At 40.3% G+C, this 16,968-nt stretch overlaps 1 protein-coding gene across 1 annotated transcript in view; it reads left to right on the forward strand.

Annotated features, from left to right (window-relative positions):
- Window positions 1-13,018, forward strand: part of UBA6 (ubiquitin like modifier activating enzyme 6) — a gene marked incomplete at its 5' end in the record, with an annotated part of 29,640 nt that extends 16,622 nt beyond the window's left edge. The window contains 13 exons of the mRNA XM_084264128.1: window positions 1,559-1,648; window positions 1,761-1,841; window positions 2,436-2,564; window positions 3,430-3,481; window positions 3,587-3,650; window positions 4,518-4,587; window positions 5,212-5,283; window positions 6,488-6,605; window positions 7,591-7,784; window positions 8,380-8,507; window positions 9,275-9,362; window positions 9,771-9,865; window positions 12,183-13,018. Coding sequence (XP_084120254.1) covers window positions 1,559-1,648; window positions 1,761-1,841; window positions 2,436-2,564; window positions 3,430-3,481; window positions 3,587-3,650; window positions 4,518-4,587; window positions 5,212-5,283; window positions 6,488-6,605; window positions 7,591-7,784; window positions 8,380-8,507; window positions 9,275-9,362; window positions 9,771-9,865; window positions 12,183-12,318 — 1,317 coding nt within the window. The 3' untranslated portion in view covers window positions 12,319-13,018. The remainder of the gene's footprint in view (window positions 1-1,558; window positions 1,649-1,760; window positions 1,842-2,435; window positions 2,565-3,429; window positions 3,482-3,586; window positions 3,651-4,517; window positions 4,588-5,211; window positions 5,284-6,487; window positions 6,606-7,590; window positions 7,785-8,379; window positions 8,508-9,274; window positions 9,363-9,770; window positions 9,866-12,182) is intronic.
- Between the last annotated feature and the right edge of the window lie 3,950 nt (window positions 13,019-16,968).

Below are 16,968 nucleotides of genomic sequence, written 5' to 3' on the forward strand. Positions count from 1 at the left end.
CTACCTGATGATTACACCTAGGCCAGTAATTAAAAGCAACTACAATATGAATCATGAAACACAAGCTCTGGAAAAAGTCATAATTCTGAAGCATTTTCAAGGGACTTTTTAACATTTTTTCTCTCTTGAAAGCTCCCTTCTGAAGTGTCCCTTGCAATGCTACAGACTTGGGGAAGAGGGACAGAAAGCTGCCTGGTGTAAAAAGGATCTCGGGGTGTTGGTCAACAGCTGGCTGAACAAGAGCCAGCAGTGTGCCCAGGCGGCCAACAGCACCCTGGCCTGTATCAGGAACAGTGTGGCCAGTGGGACTGGGGAAGTGATGGTCCCCCTGTACTGGGCACAGGTGAGGCTGCCCCCTTGAATGCTGTGTTCAGTTCTGGGCCCCTCACTACAAGATAGACATCAAGGTGCTGAAGCATGTCCAGAGAAGGTCAGTGAAGCTGGCTCCTCAGTCTGGAGCACAAGTCTGTTGAGGAGCAGCTGAGGGTGCTGGGGTTTAGCCTGGAGAAAAGGAGGCTGAGGGGAGACCTTACGGCTCTCTACAACTTTCTGAAAGGAGGTTGTAGTGAGGTGGGTATTGGTCTCTTTTCCCAAGTAATATGTTGTAGGACAAGAGGAAATGGCCTCAAGTTGTGCTAGGGGAGGTTTAGATTGGATATTAGGAAGAATGCCATCCCTCAGAGGGTTGTCAGTCACTGGAACAGGTTGCCCAGGGAAGTGGTTGAGTCACCATCCCCAGAGGTGTTTAAAATCTGTGTAGCTGTGGCCCCTAGGGACATGGTTTAGTGGTGGAGTTGGCAGTGCTTAGTTAACAGTTGGACTTCAAAATCTTAAAGGTCTTTTTCAACCTAGACAACTTTGTGATTTTTATAAATAAGAATCTAGTCCCACAATGGCATTGCAAGCTAGTTTTGTACTTGTGGGTTTCTTTCTTAGAACTGCTTTCTGCCTGCTCACTCTGTTCTTGGTGAATGTCACCTCCACAGACAGGTATGAGAAACATAAGCCTCTGCGGGAGGAATTAGTCTGCCCATTTCTACAAGCGTACATAACAGTTCTACTTGAATGGAGAAGGGGACATGAACCTTCAAACTGTTGCAGCATCCCTCTACTTAGGTTCTTGTGAAACTGTCTTTACAAGGTAGACATCTACTGGTTGAGAACAGCATGAAACGGTGCCGTGAGAACAGATAGGATTTTGAGCATCCTAATGGTCTTGCCTAGCATCCACAAAGGGAGAAGTCTTACTGGCTTTGAGTGAAAGGGCGTATTTCAGTATATTCTATTGATGTCACGTTGAGGAATGCAAACTGTGCATCTTGGAAAAGCTGGTTGGCAATTTCTTCTGCTGTTTGTGTTTCAGTTTTGCTTTATAGTATTGAGGTTAGATTGTTCTTCATAAACAGGAAGTCATATGTTAGTGGTCATAAACATTTTGTTCTAAGCATAAGCAAGCTACCTTGTGTTATGTTACAGTGGAATTTTAAACTTCCGTAGTCTAGAAATTCTTGATGCTATTACTGGCAATAAAATTTAATAAGCATGCATTTACACACAGCGGGATCCACCAGAAGAAGAAATACCTTTTTGCACCTTGAAGTCTTTCCCAGCTGCTATTGAGCATACAATACAGTGGGCAAGAGATAAGGTAAGGAAATAAGCTTACTGGTGTTAAGCATAATTTAATGTGTATTTGGAAGGGTGGGGAAATCTTATACGCTTCTTTGCCAAACACCATATTTGTTGTTCTTATTTTCTAGTTTGAAAGTTCATTTTCACACAAGCCTTCACTGTTTAACAAGTTCTGGCAAACCTATCTGTCCGCAGAAGAAGTTCTACAGGTAGGGAAGTGTTGCCGAGGTAAAATACAGGGTTTAATCTAATGCTGTACAGATTTGTTTCTATTTAACTTCAGTGAGATGTGGGTTATTTTCTGACTATTTAAAGAACCTGAATACTTATTTGGCCAAGTCATTAGCTCATCTTTCATGGGAACAGTATTGCTGGTGTGTCTCATAATTTAAAGCCTAAGTCTCATGCATGGGCTGCTTCTCTAGCACATGTGTGCTCTGTACATGATGTAGAAATACCAGAAATACTTTAGTACTGCTAAGGAGTGTATAGTAGACATCACACTCGTATGCAACCAGCTGGATAAATGAAGGGAAAACTTAGTTTTAAGTGAATTCAACTATGTAATTAAATTAGTCTCAATTGCTTAATATTTTTTCTTGTGAATCTGTAATGACCTACGGTCCATAGACCACAGCCCTTGGGGAAAAACACAGTAGAAGGGATCGCATAAAGCATAGTATTTCCCACAGTGAGCCTTTGTATCCTTTTGCCCATGACTTACAAAAACCATATTTACTGTTTGACTGTACCGTGAGGAACCTTGTCTGTTTTAACATTTTCATATTTCCTTTTCTGCCTAGAGAATAAAATCAGGGGAGAGCTTAGAAGGCTGTTTTCATGTTATTAAAACACTCAGTAGAAGACCTCGAAGTTGGACTCAGTGTGTGGAACTTGCAAGAGTAAAATTTGAGAAGTATTTTAGCCACAAGGTAGGTAAGATCTGGAAATGAGGTGGTTCTAGACTGGTGAGGGTTTTAGAAAACTTCAGAGCCCTAATAACTAGATGTCCAAGTCTTTGTCCTTATCTCCACCTTTTAATAAATAACAAACTGTACTTGAAACTTAAAAATGCTGCATTCCTTTCTCTACTCTAGTGCTTTTTAGTCTGGTTTGTTAACTTAGTCCTGGTAGCATAGTTTTGTGGTCTGTGTGCAGCTTTCTTGTTTTGCTGTGAGCTGCAGGGATGATATTGGATGCTTCTTACTAAAGGACCAGGGCTTTTTGCTTCCCTCACAAAACTTTTGTTACAGAACTCTACTTCATGTCCCTGATTTTCTCAAAAGCATCACAGAAAGGTTAGCTGATAGAAGAGCCAGTCATTCTTCAAGTGTTGCTTGAAGTGTGTGCATGTGTGTAATTTTGTCAGAAAGATGTAATGTGTATTAGGTAATAATGTGATACACATAATACACTCTCTGTGTGTTTGGGAGCCCTGGTGGTAGCTGTCACATTGAGACAACATTGTGTTCCCCGTTGTGAGTTGGTGTGCAGGAATCTTCCAGTGACAGCAGGGTGGGAGGAACACTTTGCTTGTTGGATTAAGCATCTTGCTTGGACTTTGGACAGATGGATGGACCGGCCACTGTCTAGTAGTACTTGTGTCATTAAGATCTGCATCTTGACACGGGTGTCTTAGATTTTCTTAATGGTTTAAATTACTTCAGCTATGTATTGGGGTGTATTAAAAGCTGTCTCAGGGTTTCACATCATTACCAAAAGGAAGGCTTTATTTAGTATGGTCATGTCAGCCCGTGTGCGGAGAAATTTCTAAAGCTACTCTGGCTTCTCCTCTAGGCTCTTCAGCTCATTCATTCATTTCCCCTTGACACACGATTAAAAGATGGAAGTAAGTACAAATGCCCCGTTGTCCCTGTTGTGAATTCATGGCATATGTCATGCGTTGCTGGTCCTGACTCCTTAGGATTTCATCTTAAGTTTGTCTTCTTCCCAGGTTTGTTTTGGCAGTCACCAAAGAGGCCACCTTTCCCAGTGAAGTTTGAATTTAACGATCCTTTGTAAGTATGGCACTGCCACTGATGCATTTTATAACATCCTATAAAACTCGCCCTACAGCAGGAAGTGCAAAGCACTAGAAGTTGGACTGGCACCTGATAGGTACTAGTGTGTAGTCTTATGCTGTGGCAGATTCAGCAAACTGTAATATTTTCTGCAAGTAATTTAACTTGCACTGATACAGGATTGGAGGGGGCTGTGGGAAGTTCTGACAACACCTACTGTGAAGTGGCTTAGAACAACCTGTTTAATTTCTTGTGTGACTACAGAGTTACGGAGTAGTTGGCTGTAGTATCCCCTGCCCCCATTGGCTCATATCATGAAATGCAGGATGTATCAAATATAATTGACTACCTAAAATGACCCTACTGGAAGGACACCATTTCTTCTTCATGACAATTTGGTCTGATCTAGATGGCTTAAGTATTACAGAGAATTAAACAAAATTTGATGTGGATGAAGGACTGAAAAGCCTTTGTCAGCTGCATATCTATACTTCCTACGAGAAACTGTCCAGACTACCAATTTTAGTTAGGGTGAAAACTGACACCATGGCAAATATCAAAGTGTTTGTAAGGGGAAGCTTTTTATTATCATATTGATATCACGTGAGCCTTTGTAGTTGTTTTTCTTGACTGCAAACATTAAGGAAATAGGGTTTTCATTAAATAACTCTTCATCAAAGTTTGCTTAGTTTTGGGGAGGACTTCTGAGTCCCTCAAAATCTGTTATCTGTCTGGTACTGTGTGCACTGAATGGGGGAATTTTTTTTCTCTGTGTTTTCAAGACCTTTTTGACAGTGAGTGCAAATCTGGCGAGCCAAAGTAAAAAATCAACCAAACAAAAAGAATTCTTTCTCTATTCTTCAGGCACTATGGTTTCATTGTGAGCGCAGCAAAACTCTTTGCAACAGTGTACTGTGTTCCTTTCACAGAAAAGGTAATACTGTAAAAATACCTTTAACAGTTTTCCCATCCAATAACTTGGATGTCCATGTTCTTTGGCCTGATGTCTAGTTGCCAGTTCTTTCCAAGAACTGATTAAAGTGATTCTTGAAGTAATCTGTCCTTCAGCCCTTTTCAGTAAGCACTGAACTTGAGAATTCTTATGTTGATGGATCTATTTCCTGTGCAATATAATAACTGAACTGAAAGAAGAGATCTTTAAGGCATTTTTTAAAAAGTGTCTTAGCTATGGTCCGGGAGTTTTATTTTTTGCTACTCGAGGCATCTGTGCTTTTCTCATTATCTCGTCCTTTGTTTTTCTCATTATCCTTTTTCTTTACTAATTGGCTTTTCCTGTAAGTCACATTTATACTTCAGTTCTGTTCAGTTTAAGTGCTATGCACTTCACACCACTCTGGTTCACTGTGGCAACAGGAACAGCACTTGATGTTTCACTGAAATATCACTGCAACATCATTGAATATTTGTGGGATTTTGCAGTTTGCTTTTTATTTTTACATTCTTTGAAATGTTGCTGGATAATACAGGGGTTTTTTTTGGGGGGGAGCCTTCTTGAGTGGATGTGAATTTAAACTGGTTTTCTTCAAAACCATAACAGGATTTGTCAGAGGAAACTATTTTGAAGATTATTTCAGCTGTGAAGGTACCAGAATTCAGACCTTCAAACAAAGTAAGTGTCATAATTAGTTTAAAGGAAATAAAAAAAAAAAAAAATTAAAATCCACAAGCAGTGACCCACATCTCCAACCAGTTCTTGCATTTATGCTGATGAGAAAGAAACACAAATTAAAATGTGTTTTGGAGAAACAAGTGTGTGGTATACAGGACTGCTTTAACTTGATATCACCAAGTCTTCTATGCTAAATGAGGTACCAAACACTAAATGTGTTTTGCCTTTTGCAAATGATTTGTTGTAGCATCATTTTCAATGCATGTGACTGTAAATCAGTCTGCAAGCTTTTTTAAAGTTTCTATGAGCATACTATTTTAATAAAAGTAGTAAAATTTTACTCATAAGCAACTTTAAAGCAATCCAAGACTGGTGTCAATGTGATATTTATTTCTAGGTGTTATAAATGAATGTCACTACTTTTATGTTGTTGCTTTTGTGTTTATTTTTGAAGTCTTAACTTCAAAACAGCTTAAATGTTGCTGTGCAGTGGCTAGCATTTGTCATCATTTGAAATTAGCAAACATTCCAGGGTGCTCTTGTGTTTTTGTGGCCATGGTTAACACTTGTCTTGTGAATGCTTGCCTTGTGGGACAAAACCAGTACATTGACTCAGAATCACAGAATAGTTGAGGTTGGAAGGGACCTCTGGAGACTGCCTAGTCCAATCCCCTTTGCTTAAGGAGGGGTAACTGCAGCGGGGCATCAAGGACTGTGTCCCATCAGGTTTTGAGTCCCTGAGGATGGGGATTCCACAGCCTCTCTGCTACCTGTGCCAGTGTTCAACCATCCCCACAGTTTTTGCTGGGATGTTTTTGTTTGTTTTTTTCTTTAAAGTATTTGTTTCATGTGAAACTTCATGCTTTTCAATTTTTGCCCTTATCCTGTCACTGAGCACCAGTGAGAAGACTCTGGCTCTGCCTTCTGTACTTTTCCCCTATTGAGATATTTGTATCAGTGTATAAGATCCCACAGAGACTTGACTTCTCTTCTCCAGGCTGAACCATCCAGCTCTCAGCTTCTCCTCGTATGGGAGGTGCTCCAGTCCTTTAATGATCTTTGTGGCTCTTGGGTGGACTTGCTCCAGGAAGTCTCTGTCTCTCTTGAACTGGGGAGGAAAGACTGCAGGGAATACAGGACACTTCACACTTCTGCTGTACAAAGTTTGTGTATTTTATTACTCAAGCACTGCCCACACTTGCAGGTTGTACAGACTGATGAAACGGCAAGAAAACCGGATCATATTCCAGTCAGCAGTGAAGATGAAAGAAACGCTATTTTCCAGCTGGAGAAGTCTATACTGTCCAATGAAGCTCTGGAAAGTGAGTAGCACAAACTGCCTTCACAGCTTAGTAACGTCTTGTGGTTGCACCGCCAGTAGTATGACATTCAGGTCTTTGGATAAAGCAGTTCTGTAGTCCTGCAAGAAGCAGATAGGTATCTAAAGCTTTTTGAAGTGATATGCCAGTAACAGTCCTTACTACTTGGCATTACCCTATGCTTCTGTATTTCTGAGATTACTGCAAGTTATAGGGTTCTCTGTTACACTGGTACAGAGTAAGTACAACTCTGATGACAGCGAGCAGACAGCAGGGAATTGAACACTAAGGAGGGAAAGGGTGCCAGCTCGATCCCAGATGGACTGAAAGTGATTCAGATTGAGAAGGTTGAGAATTGCTACTTAGAGGAATCAATCTGAAGGTATCCTAAATTGTGAAGCCTGTTAGTCATTTCTTCAGCATCTTCTAGACAAGTTAAAATGAGGATGCTCAAGCCCGTTTTTTGTGCCTGGCCACATGAAGAGATCATTGGGCAAGAACTGCATGTGTGCATTTTTTAGCCTGTGAATGGAAGAGAGAAAGATTAACTTAACTCTAACCCATGCCTTGGAGTGTCAGCCCTAATCTCTATCTCCCAGGCTACTGAGTCCCTAGTGAAATGTTTACAGGTAAACAAAGCTTAAAGAGGGAATTCCCCCAGGATGACACTATGGTGAGGTGGGGTGTGTAAGAAACATCCCTAGGACTGTCCAAAATCTATTCCTGGTGTTGGAAGGAAAACAAAATTATGGAACTCTGTTGATATTTCTTTCATTGCTCACATCTACCAACTGGTATTGATAGGGGTATTTCTGCTTCTAGCATGGGAAAGCAAGTTTAAAGTATGGTGCCAAGCTCCAGAATGTGAAATTTTCAATTTGTTACGGTACCTAGTTCTCTGTAGCAGAGAGCTTAGGACAGCTTCAGTTTGCTAATAATTTCTGCTGGTTATGTTGTGTTTTGTGTTTGGTTTTTTTTTCTTGAGCAGGTGATTTGCAAATGAAGCCAATCTCCTTTGAAAAAGATGACGATACTAATGGGCATATAGATTTCATAACAGCAGCATCAAATTTGCGAGCCAAGATGTACAACATCGAGCCAGCAGATCGATACAAAACAAAGCGCATTGCTGGAAAGATTATTCCTGCCATTGCAACAGCGACTGCTGCAGTATCAGGGCTGGTGAGTGTGCTTTTCAAAATGTCTAAAATGCTTATTTCTCTTACTGTTACTTGCCTAAAACTACTGTTCTCTGAATATTGATTAGCATTACTGTGCCAGAGCCTTGTTAAAGATGGGTTTATTTCAAATTTAATACCAAATACCAAAGGTCACTCTTGGTTCTAGGTGTGGTAAGCTGTGGGAGCTTTTGTTTCTGATTTGCCGAGAGTGAGTTTCTCATTAGCAGGGAAATATGAAGAACTGAAAAAGTCCTTGATTGCTTGGCAACAACTAGAAACATCAGTGTGCTATCAGCACTGCTCTCATCCTAACTCCCAAAGACGGCATTCCATCCACTATTAGAAATTAACTCCATCCTAGCCGAAACCAGGACACCTACCTTAGGAATACTTTCAAATGTTTTAAGTATTTCCAGTAGCAGCAACAGAATTGGTGGCATATTGGGTTGCATTTCCAGATACTCTGCCAGTTGGACAAGGGCTGATTTCATTAACAACTTACTCTGTAGTTGCTGGTCTCTTAGCTGGTGTTGGTAATAGAGTACATAAAACTGTGTTTGGTTTCATGGAAATAATGGGATTCTTACTTGCTACAGGTTGCACTGGAACTCATCAAAGTTGTGGGTGGCTACTCAGCTGATGCATACAAGAACTGTTTTCTGAACCTAGCTATTCCCATAATGGTCTTTACAGAAACAGCTGAAGTAAGAAGAACAGAAATCAGGTAGGAAGGACAACGGCAGAGGGGCAGTGTTTTGAAATCTGGTAGTTGATGCTTAGAACTTGGTGAGCCATTACAACAGGTGTAAAGTCCGTACAGTTATTAAATCCAGATAACCAAATTAAGGCCTAATGTGCAGAACTATGATGGAACCACAGTACAGGGTCATAGTCCAATTAAATGTTATAGATATTCTAGGGGATATTTTTAATTCTTCTTTAAACTTGGAAGTGCTTACTATTTATTATCCATTTACCATGTGCCGCTAAATTTGTAAATGATATTCTTAGTACCAGCAAGGGTGTCTCATAATGCATTGCTCAAGAACTTCCTGTTTGGAAAATGTAGTGCATACTCTTCTGTCCTAATTTTAAAAATAGTGGTTTTAAGAGCTTAGTTTTGTTTTCAGTAGAAGCTGTTGTTAGTGAGGCTTTAAAAATCTATATAAGTTAGATGGTTATTAATAAACATCCTGTCTACACAGACTGGACACACGTCTGCATCTTAGTGAATACAAGAGCAATTTTTCAGTAGGTCTGAAAACTCAGTAAGCTCATTGCCAGATACCACATTTGCTCAAAGTTTTTACTGTGCCTTATGCTCAGCCAGGTCTGAGAGCTGGAGAAGTGACAGCAGAGGGGGAAGAGTTGTTTGCTCAGTATAACCCAGCAAGTTGGTAGGAGTTGTAGCAGTTCTTCAATACATGTTTAAGGGAAGTGTCTGAGTTGATGTTCTAAAGTAACAAACAGCCTTTCTTTCTTAAAAAACAGAAATGGGATATCATTTACGATCTGGGACAGGTGGACAGTTTATGGGAAAGAGGATTTTACTTTGTTGGACTTCATAAATGCTGTCAGAGTAAGTTATCTACTCTACTGGGTTATTTATCTACTGTACTGGCTTAAGAGGAAAGGGTTTTCTTGTTTGGGTTTTTGGTTTGAGGTGTTTATTTGTTGTGCTTTGTTGCTGCTTTCTTTTATCAAGTTATCATTCAAACTAGAATAATTCAAGAAAGAATTAACATCAGTTGGGATGTCTTTAAGTAAATGTGTTCAAGACTATTTTCAAATTCTTTGTTAATTTGTTAATTGGCTCAAATGTATCTTAAAACTTCTGTAGAGGCTCGTGCATTATCCAGTTTTCTGGTTGGGATCCTATCTTTTTGAATACTAGCAGATCCTATGTTTTTAATATGCGCAGTAGTAGTATTTGCTGACTTGAGCAGCTGTCCTAGACTTTTAATAATTTGTAATTTGTGAATTCCAGGAGAAATACGGAATTGAACCCACTATGGTTGTACAGGGAGTCAAGATGCTGTATGTTCCTGTGATGCCAGGTCATACTAAAAGATTAAAGCTCACGTAAGTATAATGGGAAAATGGATTGAGGGATGTGAGTGTAGGTACAAATGATGTTCACTGGTTATGTCATAAGGATGTTATGTCTGACAGCAAAGTGATTGCTAGTTACTAATATTTGGGAAAGAAAAAGGCCATTTCTTCCTTTTGGAAAAAAAAAAAAAGGAGAGACAAGTGAATTAAGTTCTGTGGTGAGGACAGAGGACTTGCAAAATACTGTTCTAACTGATGAATGCCAGAATGAGAAACCCAGAAAAGACTGATCAGGAAGTTTTTGGGGGGTGAAAGAATGTACCTTGGTTCAAGCAGTACAAGACCGATCGAACCTTTTTAAACTGGCTTAAAACTAACAGTGATATTGAGCAACTTAGCTCTGAACGAATGAGAATGCTTACTCAGGAAAGAGTTAAATGTGTTTGTTCCAGATTGAGATTTCTGGAAGTCTGTTCAGTTCACAGTAATTCTCAGTTGAGCCCTCTTGAAAGTGAAGACATTTACAAGGCTCTCCCTTGCCTCTCACTGACAGGAAACTGGTGTATAACAAACTGGAAGTTTTGGAGGTGGTGTGTGCCAGGCATTGTCTTTTTTTGACTGAGAGGCCATTGCAGAGTAACAGCCAGATCTCACACAGGTTTAGTTCAGCCTCATGTTGATGGAACTTCTTTAGCTAAAAATGTGTTCTTCACAGCTTTTGTGAAGTATATACTGATCAGTGCTCAAAGGCTTTGCTAGAGCAAGTAGATGCATCGATTGGTACTGTTTCAAAGGTCTGCCAGGCAAAGTATTGTTTCTTATGGCAAACTACTTCAAACTTGTAGAGAGAAGAGACTCTAAGCTGGTACTGCCTTTAGATTGCCTGGCATACTGAAATAGGAATTTACAGCCTATTTCAAAAGAAGTTTAATTCCTTTTCCTGCAGCTGTAGTAATAATTTTGAATTTGTGGGGCATCTAATGATGTCAGAGGCATGGTGTGAAGCTGCCTCCTTGTGAATGTCAGGATTTCTTATTACCCTGAGACTTGGTCCAAGCTTTCCATGTAGTTACAGCAACTTTGGGGGGTTCTGTTACAAACAGTCCCCAAGGCTTTATATTTGTGCAGCAATATATTTGCAAGCTGTGTATTTACACAGCAAACCCTGGTCATGCTTGTGTGTTTTAACACCTTTCTCTGGCTGTAATATGACAAGCATTGCAAGACTTTCTTTTCATTTCAGAATTACAGCACTGACTGGTAGCATGCTGCTTAAAAGCAAGTTTTAGAGACTCAGCTGTCTGCCTCACTCTGTAGCTTGGGGCTCCCCTATGCAAACAGATATGACCTCAGTATCTCTGCTGAGAAAAGCCTAATGCTTTGTGTTCTTTCAAGGGAACAGTACTTTGCAGAAGCAGCTTGTAGACCAGCATTTTAAAGCATAACCAGAAGGAAAATCCTTCTCTAAGTGACCTGTGAGGAACAGAAGTGAGTGACTGTATTCCCCCAGCTTCCTAGCATTTGAGCTGTGGCCTCATGAACTGCTGTTCTGAGTTGGCAAGAAAATAATTCATAGAGTCGTACAAGATCCTGAGTTGGAAGGGATCCATAGGGATCATCAGGTCCAACTCCTGGCTCCACATAGGGCCAGTCAAGTTGAGATGTCCAAAGAAGGGTAATGAAAGTGAGGTTGATTGACCTACTTCAGTATTTCATTGTGCAACTTCCAAGCAATACCTGCAGCTTTTGAGACTGAGGAGAGCAAAAGAAGGAAGTTGCACTAAGACATGATACGCTTCATTTAAACTCAGATAGTGGTCATGAAGGAAGAAGCCACAGATCCTGGCTCCCACCTCACTGCTATTCACCTTTGAAATTCAAGTACGTAACAAGTCTTAATTCTAATAGATTTAGTTTGCATTAGAACTGTGTATCCAGTGCTTGCACTGGTAAAGTTCTTCCTAATAATGTATTCAAGCCAGCCATCATTGGAATACCAAGACCTTACTCCTTGATCAAAATCCTGCACAGAAGCCTTGCACGTCAGTAAGACACCAAAGAGAGATTGTATCAGTGAGGAATTTGAAACTGGTCATTCTCTGTTCTCTCTTGTACTAAGCACCTGTTGGTAAACAATGTACGAGCTCACTAATTGTCTAAAGTCTATCAAGAAAATGGAACTCCATTGGCTGTACCTTAGGGGGAGTGGATTACTGTCCATTTTAATTTGTTTTCTAGTATGTTGGTCTTTATTGCTTGCAGTGAAATTCATTCTAGTCTGTCCCTGAATTGCAACTGCCAGTCATACCCCTGGTATGTTAAGAAACTGTTCTTCATTTCCTTGTAGGATGCAAAAGCTTGTGAAGCCTTCAGCTGATAAGAAGTATGTGGATTTGACAGTATCGTTTGCTCCTGAGACTGATGGAGAGGAAGACTTGCCAGGGCCACCAGTGCGATACTACTTTGTTCAGGAAGACAATTGATGGTAGAGACACAAAAGTCACTCCTGGACCATTTGTTCTGAAAGGAGTGCACTGAATTTTCAGCTATTAAAGATGGTACTATATATTTCTTTTTGGTGAAGCCTTAATTAAAACAAATAGTGAAAATCAGTGGCTTTGCACTGAAGACAGACTGGAATTACGTGTCATCTTCTGGCATTTTCTTCAAACCTGTTTGCTCAAAGGAGGATTGGAATGTCTAGTACAGTCCTTGCCTTTAAGACAAGCTTTCTATTAATTTGTGAGGAGCTGAAGAAAGCAAGAAGAATGGTGAACCTAACAAGTGATCCCCATGTGCAATTTAGGTGCTGCTTAGAGAAGAGTGAAAAAAAATTGGGAAACTCATTTTGTGACACTCCTTGTATTCTAAGAACATCTCAAATCCATTTTGTATGTTACTTAATTCTCAAACAAGAATTTCATTCTTGCCATCTACACATAAGGTTTAATCCATCAAAAGGGTTGAAACTCCCACCTACAAGCATATTCACAGCATTACTGTGTTGGTGGTGCTCTCTTCTGAACTAAAGTTAGCAATGCTGTGTCAGAGTGGCTGTCTTACCTCATGGAAGCACTGGGAGGCAGGCCTGGAGTGAGTGTAAACTCACAAGAAGTCCAGGGAGCCAGAGTTGTTAATTATCAGCACTGTTATTTCGGGGAATGCTGCAATGTGGGGACAGTGGAAGCCTATTGGAGAGCTGAGTTAACAATTTCAACAATAAAACTTTGTCTTAATGAAAGAGAAAATGTTTGGCGTGGTTGAGCCTTTCTGCCCTCACCAAATTAATAACACTGTAGCAAAAGATGACTTCGAAAGGAGGAAAAGGCAATTGGCTCTGGACAGCTGTCACAGCAAACACTGTTTCCTCAGCTGCTCCTTTTGGTTTGGTTTCCTTACTGCAAGTGGTGGTGCTGTACACCTGTCCGCAGCACAAGTCTGAGTTGCACTCAGCACTGGAGGGTTTCAGCAGCAGCAGCAGCCAGTAGTTAGTTAGTAGGATATCGAAGCATAAAAAATCTGCTTAATTGGAATGACTAGTACTGGCTTTGCTGCTGTGGTGAGGCAGAGACGTCGTTTTCTTCATCATTTAAACACTGGATAGTTGGGTTGGTACTTGAGGGGTATTTTTTTCTCCCAGTGATCTTAGAGTGCGGTGAGGTTAGAATAAAAACCTGTGAACTAGAAAACCTTTTTAATATGTTTAACCTTTAGGGATTTTGGTTGCAGCGTATCTCCTGCAGCTGTTGCAAAAGCTATTGTCTACATAGCTACTGACCTTTGATTATAATTTATTAAGCTTTAGGGATATCTTCATGTTTAATGAACATTATTGGTCAGGAATGTTACCTCTCCTTTTTTTCATTCTCTGTTAGTTTAGTCAGGGATAACAGCTATTAGGCCATGAACTTGACCACCAAGATGTATGGAATTGAATAGCTGGAGTCAGCGCAATTATTCCAATATTTGGGATTTAGTCTTACATACAGGTTATCTTCTGGACTGACTACAGTCAGTCTAGTTCATAGATACAATTTTATAGATTAATACTTTTTTTTTTAGCTATCTAACTTATTTCAGCTGGGTTTTTTTTAAGAACTTCTTTTAGAGAAATTTTCTGAAACGGTAAAGGTGACTGAATTTACAGTGCAGAGAAGGCACAAGCAGACAGCAAGTTCCACTTCTAAATAACAATTATAATAGAGTTCACTGTGGCAGAATTAGAATCTGAACTTTTAACTGAAATCACTAATTAGTGCTAAGGATCACTTAAATGTTTAGGTCAAGTTGAAAGCACTGTTACCTCTCACAGTTGGAGACTGGGAAACAAACGAATCTTTAAGTACACTCTGATACATTAGTGAGGAGTTAAGATCATGCTTATGCTTTCAACGGAAGTAAGATACAAAAATGGTGAAGTCTCAGTACTTTTTTAGAATGCCATCCACCAGTCCTCAGGGTTTAAAGGAAATTTTCAAATATAATTGATGGAATGGCTTTTATTAATGACAACATGTACAGCTTTGTAAGACCCTTGCCAGAAAGTCCAGCTTGAATTTCACAGGGACTGGGGCCAGAATTTACAGACATGGCTGTATCTCTATACTGCTCTTATTGTGTCTATCTGATGGATGGATGTCTGCTTGATGGGCGTTTCTGCTCAGTTAAGCAGCTGTTGATGGAAAAACTGAAAATGCACAATTATCAAACCTTTAAAATGTTCTGGATATAAGTTAACTTAGGTAAAAATCCTACAAGTTATTGTAGTTATTTTAAAGAGGACTTTACATGGAAGAACTATGCGTGTCAAGTGGCTCATTAAAATTGTTTTTCATGTTTAAAAACTGCCTGAATTGCTGATATGGAGAGTCAGTGTGTTTATATTGAAAGCTGTGCCAATTCAGTGTGACTTTCTGTTTGAGGCCACCTACTTCTCCATCCATTGCTGCTTTTTATCAGAAGTCTCAGCAGGTGCTTAGCATGGTCACGCTAAAAGGGCTCAATCAAACAAGGCAAGTGAATTTCAGGGTGCTGGTCTTCCAGATCTCCAGTACTGGCAGTGCTCACAGCACTACCTCAAATCTGAGAATTGTTTTCTTTCTTCTTTTTTTTTTTTTTTGTAACAAAAGCCTGTGTGTGTCTAGGACTCTCTGATGCTCTGTTCCTGTGGAGCAACTGGAGCTAGCAATATCTTCCTGCAGCAATAAAGAACTACCTTTCCACTTTAAATAGCTTCCCTTCAAAATGTTATTCTTTGAAAGAGCAGGTGGCTTTCAGTGATAAAGTTTGATATCAGTGTTAAAGATCTTTCTCACTCAAATGCATTCTCACAGAGTTTGCTCGCATTTACACTAGCTTTCCCTTAATTTCTCACATTCTTAATAGTTGCAGGAATGTTTGTGTATGCAAAACATGAGGCATTTATACCCAGTTCAACTGTTCTCTGTGGTTAATCTCCATGTTTCTTTAATGCTAGGAGTAGTGCTAGTCAAGAGTAGTGACTACACAGAAAGAAGAACTCTAGCCCAGCTGGGCCTCTGTGCGTGCAGAAGCCCTGTCACCTCATCACGGCATCTCGCGTCTTGAAATAACGTGTGTTAGAGTCAGGCAGAGAGTTTGTGTATCTGTCTGATTGGTAATGTAAGCAGACACCTTAGGTAAGTCAATGTTCCAAATTTTTCCTTGTGTCTTTGAAACAATGTGGATGTAGGCTGGTTCTCTGAAAAAAGGAAGTTAATCTTAGCCAAATGCAACCAGCTTATTTGCTTGAAAGGTTTATCCTTCCTTGTTAATTATCTCCTGTTTTGCAGTTACAGAAAGCACCCCAGTGCAGCAATCTAAACCTTCATCCAAAGGTTGGTGAGTTTCAGCCAGAGAGTTTTTGAGAGTTTATTTTAGTAAATCTGTCTTTTGGTGTCTTTCATGTGGTCAGTGAAGTAGCTAGTGTGGGTGTTCATCCATTCTTCAGAAAGCTTATTGAGGCTCAGGCTTAACGATGTCATGAATTATGGCATTAAGAACACCAGCAGAACCATCCTGCTACTACGTGGATCATTTTGCATGGCAGAAGTGAGACAGTAAGTTTCTACTTCTCACAGCAACACCTGTTTCAATTTCATACAAAGGAAAAGCTGCAACTAACCTGGGGCGTACAGAGCAGCACCATCTTCATGAAGTGATCTTAAGTGTCTTCATGAAAAGTGAGTGTTAATGTCTCATGCTGTACTTTGAGCAGTCCAGCAGGTGCACCTTCACATGGCCACACATAATCTGTTATTTAGAAGTACATGGGTGTTCTTTTAAAATAACCTTCCCAAGCCTTGATTGACTTCCATAATCATTGAAACAAGTAATAATTAATTTGTGATTCCCAGCTGCTATCAAAGGAACATGAGGATCAGTTGTGTTCTGGAAATAAGAGTGCCTCTACCTAGAGCAGTCCTTGTGCATGTAGCTGCTCTGGTATCTAGATTGTAGCTGATTCCAGCAGATCTGTGTGAATGCTCCCCCACTGCTGTCACAGGTGTGGTTTATTTGGTTAGAGGTTTTTTTAAAAAAAAAAGCCACAGGCTGGAGCTAGTCTGCACTAACTTTGAAGGAGTATAGCTCTGCAGCAGGTAGCCAGCCTGTGAGGGCCTTATTCAGCCCAGGTGCCTGGCAGAACTTGGAAGCTTTTAAAAGTAATAAACTTAGCTGTTACTGCTGATCACTGAAGTTGCTTGTTTTGAAGGCTGGGTCTCCCATTTCCAAGAAGATGGATACTGTGCCTGTGGCTTGGTAAGGTTCCATAATTGTGTGCTATGATGAGGTGGCCCCGCTGCCTTTCCTTGTTACCATTTGTGCAATCTTGTCCTCTTTGTGCACTCACTGGGGCTTGTCTCAGCCCATGGAGAAGGTAGTTCAGAGACCTTAACCAATAGTGATGCCAACCTATTTTTTGTTAGTTTCCTGAAGCAGCCTGTGGCTGGGTCTGATGAACAGCCCTACTGGCACAAAGAAGCTGTGAGGATGTGCAGCTAGGCAGGTGTCTCAATTTCCTTGAATTTATGCCCTTAGCTCTCTCAGCTGTGTAACATGGGAAATGCTCCAGCCACCTTATTATTATGTTCCAGGTTCCATAAAGGTTGCATGAC

The sequence above is a fragment of the Gallinula chloropus genome, assembly GCF_964237585.1.
Source record: "Gallinula chloropus genome assembly, chromosome: 4".
Lineage (NCBI taxonomy): Eukaryota > Metazoa > Chordata > Aves > Gruiformes > Rallidae > Gallinula > Gallinula chloropus.